Source organism: Rhagoletis pomonella, unplaced genomic scaffold (assembly GCF_013731165.1).
Source record: "Rhagoletis pomonella isolate Grant_MI unplaced genomic scaffold, Rhpom_1.0 Rhpom_scaffold_00010, whole genome shotgun sequence".
NCBI classification, from domain to species: Eukaryota; Metazoa; Arthropoda; class Insecta; order Diptera; family Tephritidae; genus Rhagoletis; species Rhagoletis pomonella.
In genome coordinates this window covers 22,924,562-22,941,322 of record NW_023458564.1, presented here as the reverse complement: position 1 = coordinate 22,941,322, position 16,761 = coordinate 22,924,562, and the positions used below count along the sequence as shown (strand labels likewise).

The following is a 16,761-nucleotide window of genomic DNA, read 5'->3' as shown; positions in this document are numbered from 1 at the left end:
TTTTGCGTGCGTTATTTTTCACCTGTTTGGCAGTTAAACTGTTGTTTTGTTTCCTTTGTGACGTCGCGTGACAGTATCCTTACTCCGCGAATATTCGAACAAGCGTACATGCACCCTCTTATACATCTATCTATGTAACTGTCGTCATAAGCAATAACCGCCTAAGTCGACTTAAGAAAAAAACGAGTTATATATGCTATCATTTTCTCAAACTACTAGTCCATGTGTATGTGAAGCTCCCATCTCGTTAGCTAGGCTATTTAAAAAGTTCTAGAGGAAAATATTTTGGTTTCCCCAGAAGTTTAATATTATAATACAAGTCTTAAAAGCGTTTTTTCTCGAATTCAGGTTTTTCGACTTAGGCGATTATTGGTTATGACCACAGATATGTTTTATGTGCTTTATGTGTTTAACTACATACATAAAGGTGTATGTAGGTACCTGTGTCATTACGAGTGTCCTTTCTTTTGTTGTGTTTGTGTTTTTGCTTAATTACTAATTAATACTAATTTTAAATTCCTTGCAAAAGTTTTTGAATAAAAAATGCAAATAGCGGTGTACTGTCCTTGAGCGACGTGCGCTGGTGCCGGTTATTGTGTTTGTGAACAAAAGATCAATAGTGAGTGAGAAATAATTTTCATATTCAGTACTCAAACCCTTCTGCAAGAGGACAAAGAAACACATAAATACTTTTCGAAAATAAACACCATTTGCTATTGTTTTGTGGGCGTTTCAAGCACAAGAAATGTAAGTAAATATTTATAAAAGAAAACATAAATGGTTGAATAATAAATACATTATAAACTGTTCGTCTTATTAAAAATTTTTTGTTTCAAGAAAATAAAAGATAATAACACAGTTTAAAAAAAAAAGTTTCTGCATATTGAACCAAACCTCTCTGCTATTCGACGCGCTGAATGCGAATCCGAGGTCTGTTAGCTTCCATCACGTCAGGTTCGAGGTCATTTGAAGGACAAGTATGGAAATATTCATTGAATAAAACTGAAAATTCAATACAATTCTTCTGAGTATGACTTTTTATCTTTATTAAATTAAATAAATCAAATTACCTCGAACCTGACGTTATGGAGAACGTCGGATTCGGGTTCAGCGAGTCGAAAACCTCATATATATCTATGAATTTTCAAGTTTATTCAATGAATATCGCTATTTAACCTTTAAATGACCTTGAAAATGACGTGATGGAGGCTAACTGACCACCACTGGCACCTTTTTGTGAGAACGAAAAGCAATGGGTCATTCCAGCGAAGACGACACCGTAAATTGCATTGTATTGTATGCATTTTCTTTCTTATATATATAAGTAATTGTCGAGCATACTTTATATGGAAGAAAATGCACAACACCGTTAGTTAAAAAACAAATTTAAAACCAAGGCGATTTTCTGGCGTCTTGAAATTTGCACCTCAACCAACTTAAATTTCATGGGCTATAAAACTGCATACATAAAATTTGTATAAAAAAATTTTTATGAAAAGTTTAAAAGCTTGTCGAACTTTTATAATTTTTGTACGAAGTTTGAAATAAGGATTTAGATGGATTTAGATATGTATATATCTATATATATATATATATATATACATATATTTCATGATCCAATGATCGGATCTAAACCAGATTAGTATGCAACCACCTCTGAGACACTACCTTTCCGATGCAAAATAAAAATCGGTTGACGTGATCCAAAGTTATGCGGTTACATACATAAAAAAAATAAAATTTCCGCCGAACTGATAACCTCCTCCTTTTTTGGAAGTTGGTTAAAAATTAATTAGGCAGAAGTTAAATAGCCAAAACGCGTCAAAATGTCACGTAACTTAATCAGCTGAACACAAGAGTAGGTACTAGAGACCTGTATTTTGCTTCGCGTTGCGTAACAGATTCGCTTTGACAGCTAAGATGAAATGTTTGAAAATTCGCAAAACATGTCACATAGATCATTTTATCTTCAACGCCAAGTGAAAGCATTTCCAACTCCCACCTTTTTGCGCATTTTTTCATTAAGCTGGTTTAATTTTTATTATTTTTGTCGCTTACACAAAGTGACAAAGTTTTACCTAGCACGGCCTTACTGCTTTTGAAGATGCCGACGATGCGAATTAATAGTTCTGCGATTCAGTTGCGAATCGACGATGCTGTTAGTAATTAAGCGATGATGCGATGTCGAGTAACTATGCTACTTTCGCATCGAGGTAATCGTCAGAAGTGTTAGTTATGCAATAACGATACTGACTTCCCTGCTGTGAAAAGCCAAACCAGTCAGTAAAAATACCAGTTCATTAACTAGTATGTGCTAAAGCGATGACTTACCAGTTCGACAATTTCGAAGAACTTAAGCATTCAGCGACATCTGCATTTGAATTGCCAAAACGAAACATAAAACGCAATTAAGGGCCGGTTGTTCAATGTCTGGTTATCACTATTTGCCGGTTAAGCATCATTATCGACGATTTCGACATCATGCATATAACATGTGATCGATAAAGCAGTCGTTGTAACTAACCGGAGCTTCTACCTCCGATTTTTGCTAATCTGACATTAAACAACCGGCCCTAATTGTTTTTCTTACAAATGTCGGCTTTGGCGTCGCGTGAAGACTACTGGTTCTGGTGTTGATATCGCAGATTCGAATGCGCTTGGAGGTGGTTAAGATTTTTAAAGTTAAATAAATGTAAGTCAATATAATTACTTCAATTTAAATATAAATAATAATTTGAAAATCTAATTTTATTGCAGAAAAAATATGCATGTGGAAAGAAATACTTGTGCCACAAAACCAGAAACTAATAATAATATTTTTTTTTATTAAATTTAAACAAATACAATAAAAACCAAATTTGACAAGGGATGACGGAAATTCGTTCCAAAATACATCATACACCCACCCTGTCGGAAACAACAACAACCAAAAAAAAAAATACAATAAAAACCCTAGATAAAAAAAAAAAAAAAAAATAGTACAATTTTTTCCCTGCGCCAGGGTTTGAACAGCGGGCCTCGGGAGTACTACAGCAGTGCTCTGTAGGTTAGGAATTTCGTCTTTGAAAGGCCACACTTTTTTTTGAAATCGCTTCACTAGTTCTCGTGCAATAAGCGTTTTCATAAAGGTCTAAAAATTACAACTACAACATGAGAGCATAGCCTCCATATCGAAACGTAAGACGTGTTCTACGTCAAAAATGTCCTGTTTGTCCTGAACACCAGGCTGCTGTGGGCACCCAATGTTACGAAAACTGATAGATTAGATAGGATGGTATTTGACATGCGAAATGTTGTATTTGGATAAAGCTACTACGTGGGATATTCGAGATTTACCTGATTTATTAAACTGCTATCGGAAAAGGTAAAATGTACGGAAATGTTTTTATGGTTTTAATTCCAATATCGAAGCCACGAAAATTTGAATGTCGGAGAAAAGTGACATATTTGATGCAATAGCCTTGCAATGAACTCATAGCTTGTTGTTCGCATATTTTTAAGGCGAGCCGTTTGCTTGTTCTCACCTATTAAAAAAACGAATACGATAATCCGTACTCAAGACATGTGACTTATCTGGTTATGTCTACCATTTCTTAAATTAATCATAAATTAATAAATTCTAACAGTCTGACGACATATAAAAAGTTTATGTTCTGCAAATAGCTGCCTGTTTTATATACTTTTTTTTATATTTTTGTTATCATTGCCCTGCATTGCATAACTTTCGATTCCTCCGCCTGCAAAGAAATCAGTTTTATAAGTACTGAATCTACAAAGCACAAGAAACTTCTTTATAACTCTGTCAAAAGTTAATATTTTGTTTTGTAACAGTGTGCTAGGAATTTTTTTCTAGACAATAAATTTGAAAATAATGGGTGTGCCATACCTTATACATATACATATGTACGTATATATACATGCCAGACATTTAATTGAGGCAATCATAAACGCATAAAACTGCAATACAAACAATCATAAAATTGTCGACAACAAAGTATTGAGTTGAGCAGAATTATTATTAAGTTTTTTTTTTTTATTAGCATTTACTTTTTATGTCATCCGATGGTTCAATTTTATGAATTGATGTGTGAACGAGCTGGTAGCAAACGAAAGAGCTCAGATGTGGCAAATCAGCAATGATGATCGTAATCTATTCAGTGGATATCTACATACATACCAGAGATGTTGCGAATATTTGCATTCGCTTTCGCTATGCGAACCATTCGCATCATTTTACTAATTTGAATTCGGCATTCGCATTAGCATCAAATGATACGAATGTTTTGCGAACGAAAATGTTTGCATGGACACCCTAATATTGTTGAAATGGCTCTAAGTCTGCCTAACCAGGATGCGGACAATAACCGGCTTTTAGCTTCCGGCGGTAAACAGTTAAGTAGTATATCAAGCTACATTGATGGGCCTTCAACCAGTACTGCTAAAAGCCTTATAAACAACGTAGAAATAATTTTAGATTCGTCCAGTGAAATCGAAGGCTCGGATGTAGAATCTGGGGACATTAAAAAATGTGAAATGAAAGCTCAATTGAAGGCCTATCTTAAAGAAAAACGAGTTCATCTCTCCTCTCAATTGGTGGAAAACTAAACTAAAGTACGACAAATTGACAGATCTGGTTCCCAAATATTTGAGCTCTCCACCCGCCAGCGTTCCAAGTGAGCAATTGCTCAGTGTAGCCGGCCTTATATACGAGCCCTCTAAGAAATCACCTCTTGGGAGGAAAGGCAGCAAAATTTCTTACATTGTATAGGTTAACACCCATTCAATGTTCTAATAATTTAGAAAACTTGTAAGTCATGAAAACGATGACTTGAGTTGATTTTAGCTTTTTTTAGTGTTATTCCTAGCATTCGCATTCGCATTCTCGAATGTGTAAAATATGACATTCGAAACATCCCTAATACATACATACCTGCTTACGTCATTGCGCTTGACAAATAAGTCGCGTGACGTGAAAAAATGAAAATTATCGAAACTGATAGCTTATTACCTCACGTTTATGTGCGTATGTATAGTATATATGGGGCGATCCGTACCAAAACGGACGGGGTTCACACTTCATGTGTTTGATCACACATATACACATCAAAATTCTCTATAAAAATAAATATTTTAAACTTTTTTTCTTGAAAAATTTTGTGAAAAAAAAAATTGTTTTTGAAAATATCCGATCACAATGGGTATTATGGGGTGCACTCTTGAATAATTTGAGTTATGAATTTTTTTTTACACCGACGTTGGCTAAAATGAGTACATTACGAATTCAATTTCTTTTTTTTTTTGAATTTTTTTGAGTATGCAGTTTTGTAGCATAAATTTTATTAAATTTTAGTATAATAAAGTGCAAGTTTCAAAAATTGCGTTGGTTTTTAATATTTTTTATGCTGACGGCTTTTTGCTCTTTTTTCTTATGGAAGAAAATGAGAAAAACCGTTTTCAAAAACAATAAAAAAAAAAATAACGCCAGTTTTGAGATCGGTTAAAACTTGCACTTTATTATACTAAAATTTAATAAGCTACAAAACTGCTTACTTAGAAAACTTTAAAAAAATTTTTAATTTTGAATGTACTCATCTTAAAAAAAATTCATAACTCAAATTATTGTAGAAGGCACCCCATAATATTATACTCACAAATTGCGCAATGCTCAGAGCTTTCATGGTGATTTTTTTCAATTTATTTTGAGATGACATATTTTCAAAAACTAAATTAAAAAAAAAAATTAGCATGTGAAAATTTTTCAAAAAAAAAAAAACCTTTTAAATATTTCTTTTCATAGAGAATTTTGATGGGTGTATGTGTGATTTTTTTCAAATTTTTTCCTTGCCCCATTCTCGAGATATTTGGAAAACTATTAAATCGATTTGTTTTTGTTTTTGTGCTGTAAAGTTTTTAAATATGTATCGATTAAGCTCAAATTTCATATTTATTTATTATTTATGTTTATGCATCAACCCTAAAAAGTTGAAACATATCAAACACACGAAGTCTGAACCCCGTCCGTTTTGGTATGGAATACCCCATATGCACATATGTACATAGGTGTGTTTTAGGATTCGTTAAACATTCTAACCGTCTACAGATGTTCTTTTATACATACATATATGTACCTACATAGGGTGGCCCTTAAAATATCAACATCTTAATTTTGTAGATGACACCATTTTCTTTTGTTCTACGTACAAAATAAACACATCCACGAAATATTCAAAGTTTTAAATTATTTTATTGGGGTCCCTACGAGAGTTAGGAAAATGTTGAAATTTTTTTCGACAAAATTTTGATTTCGACCAGCTATTACTTAGAAAGTCCGATTAAAACAATTGGTAGCTTCGGTGTTGTTTGGGCCAGTTTAGACATTAGATATCTAAAAAACCTGTACAAAGTAAACTTAAAAATGTGTTTTGAGCTCACCAAGTCCCTACTAACTTTCCCCTAAAGGTGAATATTTTCAAGATAGTTCCTTGTAAATCAGTCTTAAAGGACTTAGACAAAATCAGAAAAATGCTGCACTTATTCCGAGAAAAGCTTACAAAACTGACTTTGGGGGCTTTATATTGCATCATTAATCCACTTGGCGATAACTATGCGACTACTATGTATGAGTAGTTTTGAATAATATGTCGAGTTATCAGATTTAAATTTAAATTTAAACGAGTAACCGAACGTTTTCGATAATATGCTGAGTTAGACTTAATGATATAAATATTTGAACCAAGTTTGTTGAAATTCGATAACGTGGTAACCGAGGTACACCATTGTAGTCATAAAGTGGGCAGTGCCACGCCCAATTCCTAAAATCATATAGCAACAGTGCTGCCGTTGTGCGACTAAAGGGGCAATTTGACCGTTTTTAAGCGCCAATGCCCTTTGATCCGACTTTTTGAAAATTTAGATTTTTTGGCCCTTTTCCAAAATTATGTGCGACTTTTATCCCTAAATTTCAGACCATATTGACATGAATTGATATGAATTGACATGAATTCACCTATATTGTTTATTTTTATCTTAGTTGCTTGAGTTACGAATACAAATTTTCTGATATGGTTACCTTAATATAGAAAGGCCCTAACTCACATAAACAAAAACAAAACGCAAAAACGCCGTAATTGCCCTGCAAACCATTTTTTCAGAGTATTCTGAATCGTAAAGAAATTTTAACGAATTCGGAAAGATCCCATCCGATTTTTTTCTGAATTTTCTAAAATGAAATAAATTACGCACACTTCCATTCTTTTACGAAATTTCGGAAGAAAATCGGTGAAGAAATGAAAATAATGCTGCTATGTGAAGAATTTCTTGCAGACTCTTTTCAGAGTTTTCTTTATTTTTCGTACAGAAATTTCTTTACGAGTTCGTGTCAACCACTTCATATAATTTTCTTTGAAGATTCGGAAAAAAATCCTAAAGATTTCGTTAAGATTTCGGGAACTTTGGTTTGCAGGGTGACTAAAATTTTTTATTGCTTAAAATGATGTGGGCAGTAATAATTCGATGAAATGCATCATAATCAATCAAAATGGGAATTTTGGAGTTTTATTTAGTCACGGCCTTTTAGGAGATAGGGCTTTACTATATTAAGGTAAGGATATGTATTTATATGTGCATCATATCAGTACACTACCCACATATACAAGAAACTTTTTATACAACCGATATCTAACTTATTTTTTTTCTTCATATTCTAATTGCAGATATGTTAGCTAAGGAAAGCAAAAAGCCCGAATGCCGAGATTTTTTAAAGACGAATTCTGGAAGTCTGCTGTAGCACCGTAATTTGAATAAAAAAATTCCAAAGAAAATAAGAAAAGGAAAAATTAGAAAAAATCGTGTTTTTGTTAAAACTTTCTAGTTTGTTGTTTTTGTTATCTATACTTACTTAAATTACTCGTAAAAGTGGCTTTTGTTCGCTGGCAAAATGAGTTTTAGCGGACCAAGCGGACCACGTGACAACGTGCGAAAACTATCATTTCTCGGCTTCAATGCGAAAAAGGTGAGTTATAAAAAAATAAATTATTAAATTCTAGATTTTGTGTTGAATATAGGAGAAACATGAGCGCAACAATATTAACATTATTAGTAATTTAGCAGGTGTTCTAAAGCGTCAATAAATCAATCTAAAATGTCTGGTTAGTCTAAAGGCTGAGGCACGCGTATGCCATAAAAATCGAGCTAAATAAATGCGCTTAGCTATAATTGTCAAAACAATTTTAAATTTTTGTTAAATTATCTAATCTAAAATCAAGCCGCGGCCACGAATTAAGTGGGTATGGAGTCACTTTCCTGCACAAAAATATTTTGCACATAAAAATATAAAAAAAGATACTTGAATCTCTCCCATTTCCTGTACAGATTCAAGAATGGGATGATCTTGAAAGTCTTTTAAGACACAATTTTTGGTTCAAGACTATTGCTACATATTTATTTCAAGGGCCCTAAACGCCCGAATCCTGCTTGCAAATTTACTTTAAATACAAATCAGCGTCTGCGCCTGCTGCAACAAATTTTTTTGTCAACACTTTTTTTTTGCCAAGTCACATGCACTTTATTAAGCTATAAATTTCGGCTCATTGAAAAACCTGTTTCCTGTTTTCAATAACTGTATCAATGGGTTAGCGAGAGTACGCCAATGCAAACATCAGTAATGAGCTTACATTATTTCATTGAAATATGTAGGTGACTGTATCATTCATACAAACGCATTCCCTATAGGAAAAGTTTAGCAAAAGCAGAAAAGTATTTTAAAGTTTTGAAATATATATAGAATATTAGAAAAAGAATACTACAATTAATATAATGCTTTTGGTGTACGCATGTTGTCACATTTTGCGCTTTGGCCAGTTTTCTGGCCTCAGTGTGTCCCCGATGAGAGTGTCGAAATTTTTATACCCGAGCGCACTTGTGCACAAGGGTATATTAATTTTGTTCACATAACGGTTGTTTGTAACAGCCAAAACGAATCGAGATAGATATAGACAAATGTATACATAAATGATCAGGATGAAAAAAGAAATCGATTAAGCCATGTCTGTCTGTCCGTCCGTCTGTCCGTCTGTCCGTCTGTCCGTCTGTCCGTCTGTCCGTGTACACGATAACTCGAGTAAAAATTGAGATATCTCAACGAAATTTGGTATGTAGGTTTCCCTTAATCCAAGGTAGGTTGCTATTGAAAATGGGCGAAATCGGACTGTAACCACGCCCACTTCCCATATAACGGTAATTTCCAGAAATACGAAAACTGCGATATTTTAGTAACTACTGAAGATAAAGCACTCAAAATTGGTATTTACAATAATTTTTTGACAAAAAATAAGAATATTATACATTTTTGGAAAATGGGCGTAGCCACGCCCACTTATGGTTACATGTGTATATCTTGGTAACCGCTGTACCAATTTCTACCAAACTTGGCACAGTTATCGGCCTTGGTACAGCATACAAAATCGCCGAAAATTTTTAAAATCGGACGATAACTACGCCCACATTCCATATAACGGTAATTTAGAGAAATACAAAATCTTCGATAAATCAGTAAATATTGAAGCTAATTTGTTCAAAATTGATGCTTGCAACAATTCTTTACCAAGAAATACGTTTGTGATAAATTTTTGGAAAATGGGCGTGGCACCGCCCACTTATGATCACATATATGTATCTCAGTAACCGTTCTACCAATTTGTACCAAACTCGGTGTGGTTATTGTGCTTGCCACATATAAGCAAACCGTTGAAAATTATTGAAATCGGACTAAAATAACGGCCGCTTCTCATATAACGGTAAATTTCAGAACTGCTTGAAACTTCAAAATCGAAATTTAAGGACTCTAATTTACTCAAAATTGATACGCCCCGGCTTACCATGTAGCCGTAGCTTTCGGTAAGGCGAAAAACATATATTTAATACGTGCGCCGGGTATTTAATGTTCGGCTCTGCCCGAACTTAGACTTTCTTACTTGTTATTAAATAGTTTTATGTGGAATGTGGTCAAACTGATAGGTCTTTAATTCTTCGAGTGTAGAGGGTTGGTATTACACTCACTTTTCAAACATCAGATGCTGATTGCTTATTCTGCTTTAATTGAGGTTATCGGTTTTGGGTGCATGCTAAACTCGGATGGTCCAGAAAAATTAGAGTCGGAATTTTAATACTCCAGCCCCTAGGATTGTTCTGTATCGAAAAAATGATACCCCTGTTTTTTTTTTTCAAAAAACAAATCGAGGTCGCTCAAAGTGCTCAAAATTTTCCATGTATTTTATATGCGGAAAAATAAGTTTTCGTAAAAATGGTTTATAATTCTAGAAAATCTATATTTTTCGATCAGAAAACTTTGTTTCTCTTCAAGATACTTCCAATAACAATACCCAATTGTTTATTTAACCATTTTCTATTACTAATTATTTTTCATAAGACCCCTAAAAACCTAAATGCCGCAATGAGGAACCCCTTAAAATATCGCTAGTAATAACAAGTAAAGAAGTATAAGTTCGGGCGAAACCAAACTCATATACCCGTCGTAGGTATCAAATATCGTCGTTTCAACTTTCTCTAAACTACATTTGCATGATAAGCAGGACGGCTTTTCCCGATTTCAAACTTTTTCGAAAATATGCTGAATTAGAGTTAATGAAAAAATTGAACCAAGTTTGATAGAAATCTACCGACATACACCTTGTAGTCATAAAGTGAGCGCTGCCACGCCCAATTCCTATAAGTCTATAGCAGTCTTATTTATGGTTAGGGGATTGTTATAACTATTAACTTGGAGTAAATTAGCGTCCACATTAAAATATCGGAGTTTTCGGATGTCTGAAATTTACCGTTATACGGGAAGTGGGTGTAATTTTGGTCCGATTTAAATAATTTGCAACGAGTTTCTTCTTTGTACTAAGGTTATTAAGTGCACCGAATTGATGAATCAGTTACCGAGATACACATCTGTGGTAATAAAGGGGCGACGTCACGCCTATTATCCAAAAATGTATAATTATCTAATTTTATGCTAAGTGGTTATTGCAATTATAGATTTTGAGTCAATTAGCCGCAGTAGTTACTGATTTATCGCAGTTTCAGTGTTTCTGTATATTACCGTTATATGGGAGGTGGGCGTGGTTATTGCCCGATTTCAAATATTTCTTAGTCGTACCGAGTTTGAGAAGCATTGATGAAGCGACTACTGGGATACAGCATTTCATCATAAATGGGCGGGGTCACGCCCATTTTCCAAAAATTTCATAATAATACTACTTTTACCAAAATTTGACTTCACATACTAATTTTCAACAATTTGGATCCAATATTTACTGAAATATCGTAGTTTTGCATTTTTCGAAAATACCGTTATATGGTAGGCGTGATTACAGTCCGATTTTGCCCATTTTCAATACCAACCTACCTTGGGTAAAGGAAAACCTACATACCGAATTTCGTTAAGATATCTCAATTGTTGCTCGAGTTACCGTGCACACAGGAGGGCGGACAGAAGGACAGACAGACATAGCTTAATCGACTTCTTTATTCATTCTGAGCATTTATGTATGCTGTTACAAACAACCGTTGTGTGAACAAAGTTATAATACCCTTGTGCACAAGTGCGCTCGGGTATAAAAGATGGTAAAAAAAAAACAATCTAGTACTATTACGGGAAGTCTCCTGAAGAGAAAGAGACTTCTGCGAACGAAAAATATATATTTTTAAGAATTTCCATTTCCACGAAAACCGGTTTTTTCTCGATAAAAAATACATGGAAAAATTTGAGCGCATTGAGCGACCTCGAAATGTTTTTGGATTTCAAAATAAAAAAACAGGCGTATATATTTTCGATATAGAAAAATCCCATTTACTTTTTCATGCGCTTTTTTGGACCACCCTAATGCTACACACATAATCTCTTTGCAACCCAGAAAATAAATTTTGACGAGGTCCTCTAGGGACTCCTCACTGCAATACCCAGTCCCAATACTTTTGCGTATGCAATTCAGCTCGATTAGATTCGCAATGCCACCTTTGTGCTTCAAAAGAGCTTTTAAGCTCTTATTGTACTTGGACAAAAAATTAGAATAATAATTTGCCGATAAAAGTCAATGAACTTTTCTGCAAGAGTAAACCAACAATTCACAGGGTGCTGAAAAAACACGCTTCTTTATATGATAAGTATGTACGTATACGAGAATTGCTAATGAAAATCTTGCGAAATTTTGTAGCGTGAAACTTCCCACAAAGGTGTGCTAAATAAAAATAACAAAAACCAAGTAATTTTTATTTTGTATTTTTTTTGAATCATCTTCTAACCCGAAACGTAAAATATGTATATGTACATATATATATTAGGGTGTGTCACCAAGAAAATGTTTCTGGCTTTCTACCGCAAATATAAAGTTTATTACATTTCGACTTTAAAATATTATGATTTACATTAGTTGGATCGACATGAAAATACCTCCCAGTTGATACAATGATTAAGCATTTTTAAGCCGGCCTTGAAGGTCTAAACTCGTATATCATCTGAAGTGTTTCTTTCGACAAATATTTTTAAAAACAAATGTTATGTATAAGAAAAACTGAAACTGGTGCTGCGACCTAAAAGAAAACTATTGTGCTAACCCCTTATTGTAGTCACTTCAACCTTAGGATATTTAAGAAATTAAGCACATTGGTGGATGCCATGTTCCAAATTTTGGATAGAGAAGGTAATCGCTGCTTAAGGTGTAGCAGTCTACGATTCATGATACACACATAATATGCTCTGAGGTTTCCTCCACCAGCCCACAAAATTTGCATTTGATGATGATGGCATTCTCGAACTCGGACTTCAATTGCGAAGCGCCAAGATCATCCAAGAATGGCTTGAGAACATGCAAGTGACCGCGAAGATCTCCACCGTTCGTGATTATTTCATTGGGCAGTCGTAGGATGCTCCAGCAGGCCTTTACAGTCAGAATAGACAGAGGACATGTGCTTGCTGGATTGCACGACCGTATTGAAAGACCAATATGTTAATTTGGGTGATATTTCCCAAGTGTGGCAATGAAGTCTCTGGCAGGCATAAAAGGCCTTTCTAACCTTGATGGTAACATTCGAGAGATGTGAGTTCGATTTTAATCTTTTGTTCAGAGCTTCCTCTATATACTTCGCCTCGTCCTTCTTTTGGAGGATAAGACAACGGGCGTCAGTGGGTTTGTTGTCAATACCATTGCTGCAAACCAGTCTTCCCCTAATCTAAGCTTGCAATCTGGCGCAAATTGTGTGCTCATGCCAGCCAACAACGTAGATGACTATGTTGTATGTATATCCAGATGCTTTGAATTTTGCCGTTTAGCCTTTACAGGAGTTCGTCTAAACTAGAGTCTTGAGTAGGGGTGATAAGACTCCCCTTTGAGAACAGCCACGGGTGACAGTTACTGCTTTCTTACTGCCTCCTAGTTCCGCTACCATAGTTCTGTATTTCAACTTGCTTATAATCCAATCAGTTAGAAGGCTGTAAAGGTCCTTTCTTATCATAATTAACTACTTCCAAACTAGTTCGGCAATGCAAATATAACGGGCTTGCTTGACTCTGGGTGTCAGGTTACTCGAGAATACCTGATAATGACGCTTCTGACCATTTGGCTCAGACCAGGCATTCCTCGGCCCGCTACCAGTTATAGCACCCGCCACTTCAGCCATCGAAGCCACCATCATAAACTGGGTGACTATTGCGCTGAGAAATGACTGAGTGACATCGAGGGGCTACAGGTGGGCAAAATTCATGCTGTCATCAATCTCAGCAGGTCCCTCTAGTTGCAGATTTAAAATAGGTTAAAAAGGATGTGAGAACAGTACAAGGCATGTAGTCTGACTGTTGTTTTCTGCACGCGTTGTTTTGTGCCTGGTATTGTCTGGGGAAAGTTGTCTGCAATATGAAAGTCTATCAGTTGTTCTAATGTTTTTTCTGGATCTAAGTCTAATTGGTCATACGCCTTTGGGTGTTGTGCCGAGTTTTGCCCACTTTGGGAATAAAGGCCACTTTGACTTCATTCCGTGTTGATGGCATTTGAGCAAGTAAGAGACTTGCTCTCTGTAACCCGACTTGTGGCCCAGATATTAAGCCCATGCTCTCTTGTAGCAGGCATGGGTTAGATGCCATCAGGAACAGGCACTAAAAGTTGAAATGGCTCACAATGTCTTTTCCATGCTAACGATTCTTTCTGCAAGGCCTCTTCTCATCCCATTTGGGCACACGGTGCTCACAGTGATTGTTATAGAACTTGAGTCTTTCGGAATATATCCCTGGAAGAGGGTTTCTAGAGCCTGTTGGTTTCTTGCAGGTGTCAGTATTGAAACAATTCTTATTTAGGGGGATTCCCAATTTTTTAAATTTTTTAAATACATTATAGATATAATAAAAAACATTTTTTCCCTCTATATAAACTCTTGCCCCCTACGCCCTTGTATATAAAACAATTAAAGTATTTAAACCGTTGGTTTATCATATCGTCAGTTTGTTCTTTTAGGGCGCATACATGGTTCCATAATAATGATTCCAGTATCTTCATTTATGTATATTGAAACTATCAATATCTTATAAAGAGAAGTGTAATTTTTTTTTCTTTCTAGAACTAATAAAGTTGGAAGGACAAAATTTGAGGATGTGGTAGTTTACATATTAGTCCTTGACATATATTTTATTCCAAAATAAATAATCGAAATTTCCAAGGATATTCAAGGATAAAGTTTTAAAAGGACATTTTCAACATTTATTCGTCCTGGGGCAACAAAAAATTAATTTTCTTTAGTTCTACATAACTTTTTCTTTTAACTGATACCCATATTGTTACTCTACAATGCACCAAATTTTTTAAATAATTTTTTTGTTCAATCATATCCTGGAAAATCCTGACGTAAAAACGCATTTTGATTTTTTCGTGTGTTTTAAAAATTTTTTGGCTTTTGTCGCACGATGTAACCAAACAATCACAATTTAATATTTCTCAAACACACTTGATCTCCAGCTTTAGTTCAAAATCTTTTATTTAACTTGTCAGTCGTCCCATGATAGCTGAGCATGTATAACCTTAAGTAAACAACGGTCGCAGATTCTGTCGACAGTTAATGCTGGCCTTAAATTTTCTAACAACTGCATGTTTAACAATTGAAAAATACACTTTTCTAGTAACAAGTGATAAAAGCACCAGATGTTTCTGCGATGGTAGTTATTTTGATTTTGGTCAGCTATATTTGTCTGGTGTTTTGTTGTGTGGTTTATATATTTGTGGACATTTGACGAAACAACTTCGCTCGAGTGAGGTTATTTTCTTTTCATCAATCAGTTATTCATTGATTTCTCAAATGATACTTTTATTTTTAATCATTAAGGGGCTATCCGCAATTCTCAAGAAAATTCAAAGGCATTTTTTTTAATTATTTCTTTTGCTTTAAAAAGTACTTTGTTATTATTTTCTTAAAGAAATTAATATGTATATCGGCATTTCTCAATTATTTAGTTGGAACTTTCGCATGACTCGACAACTTTTATTCGGACAAAACAATTTTCGCTGGTTTATTAACAAATATCAGGTTACATACATATAAAATAAAATTGGTAAATTTTCGCAAATAAAAGTGTGACTCCCCTATTATTTTTTTATTTTTACGTTGCAAAATTTGTTGCGCTGATTCCTCATGTTTGAACTATAACTATAATGAACTAATATTATTTGGAAAGGAGAATCGAACACAGCTCGTTAGAAGTAGAAGTTATGAAGAATCAAAGTGGCATGACTCCTTTTTTTTTAAATTCGGACAACTTTTATAGTGTTCTGGAGCATAATAGGAATCAATCTACATAGGCATGGTAGGCTTATGTGCTCTCATTAGAAGGTAGTTTAAAAAAAAAAACGTCTTTAATCCTGCAACACGAATCATATTTTTGATACGTTAACACTAATTATTACTCGAATCGACTAAATGCACTTAGCGCTGATTTTTTTTTTTGAATTTGAAGCATCCATCGTCAAAAAATATTCCATACATTATTGTTTTAATATTTTCTTAGCAAAATAAAACAAAAGCTATGCGGTTGTCTTGTAGTTTTATTAACGACAATTCAAAATGCGTTCTCAAGAAACTTCACTACAAAACATTAACTGTGTTAGTCAATCGATTAATATTAGTGTAAGTGAAAATGCTTATTTTTTATTAGCACATCGTCTGAAATTTGGAAAATTTAGCTAATTGCTTGTGTGCTCTATTTTGCAATATACTATTGAACTATGATCCTCGAGCAACCACTTTTTTATTTGTTCTTTGAAAAGTTATAGAGCGAAAAAGAAATAGGAAAAAAAAAATAAATACCCAAAGGCATTTCTAGTCCATGTAAAAATCTGCACCGTTTGTTTGATTTTCGAATGTAGAGTGTCAAATGAAAGAGCTTGGGCTGTAGATGATAGACGTACCGCTGATTTTTGGCAATTTATGTTCGAAAATTTTTTATAAGAAAAATATGCTTAGCAACGTCAAGAAAAAAAATCGCCAAAAATCAGCGGTTAGTCAAAGATACTTAGAATTTGTACTTTAATAAAATTGTATGGGCTACAAAACTGAAAACCAAATTTTTGTCTAAATAAGTTAGAAACTTTGCAGAATTTCGATAATTTTTGCACACAGTCTGAAATTTGGCTTTATGTGGTGTTTGTTAAGTAATCAGCTATACTTTCATAAAAAATAATGAACATTAAGTAAACTAAAGAAAAGTAGCCAAAACTGATT

General features: G+C 34.3%; 1 protein-coding gene across 1 annotated transcript in view; it reads left to right on the top strand.

The window, feature by feature from the left end:
* The first annotated feature begins 538 nt into the window (after positions 1-538).
* The window catches only part of LOC118746557, a 66,341-nt gene continuing 50,118 nt past the window's right edge, over positions 539-16,761 (top strand). The window contains exons 1-2 of the mRNA XM_036480401.1: positions 539-747; positions 7,713-8,011. Coding sequence (XP_036336294.1) covers positions 7,937-8,011 — 75 coding nt within the window. The 5' untranslated portion in view covers positions 539-747; positions 7,713-7,936. The remainder of the gene's footprint in view (positions 748-7,712; positions 8,012-16,761) is intronic.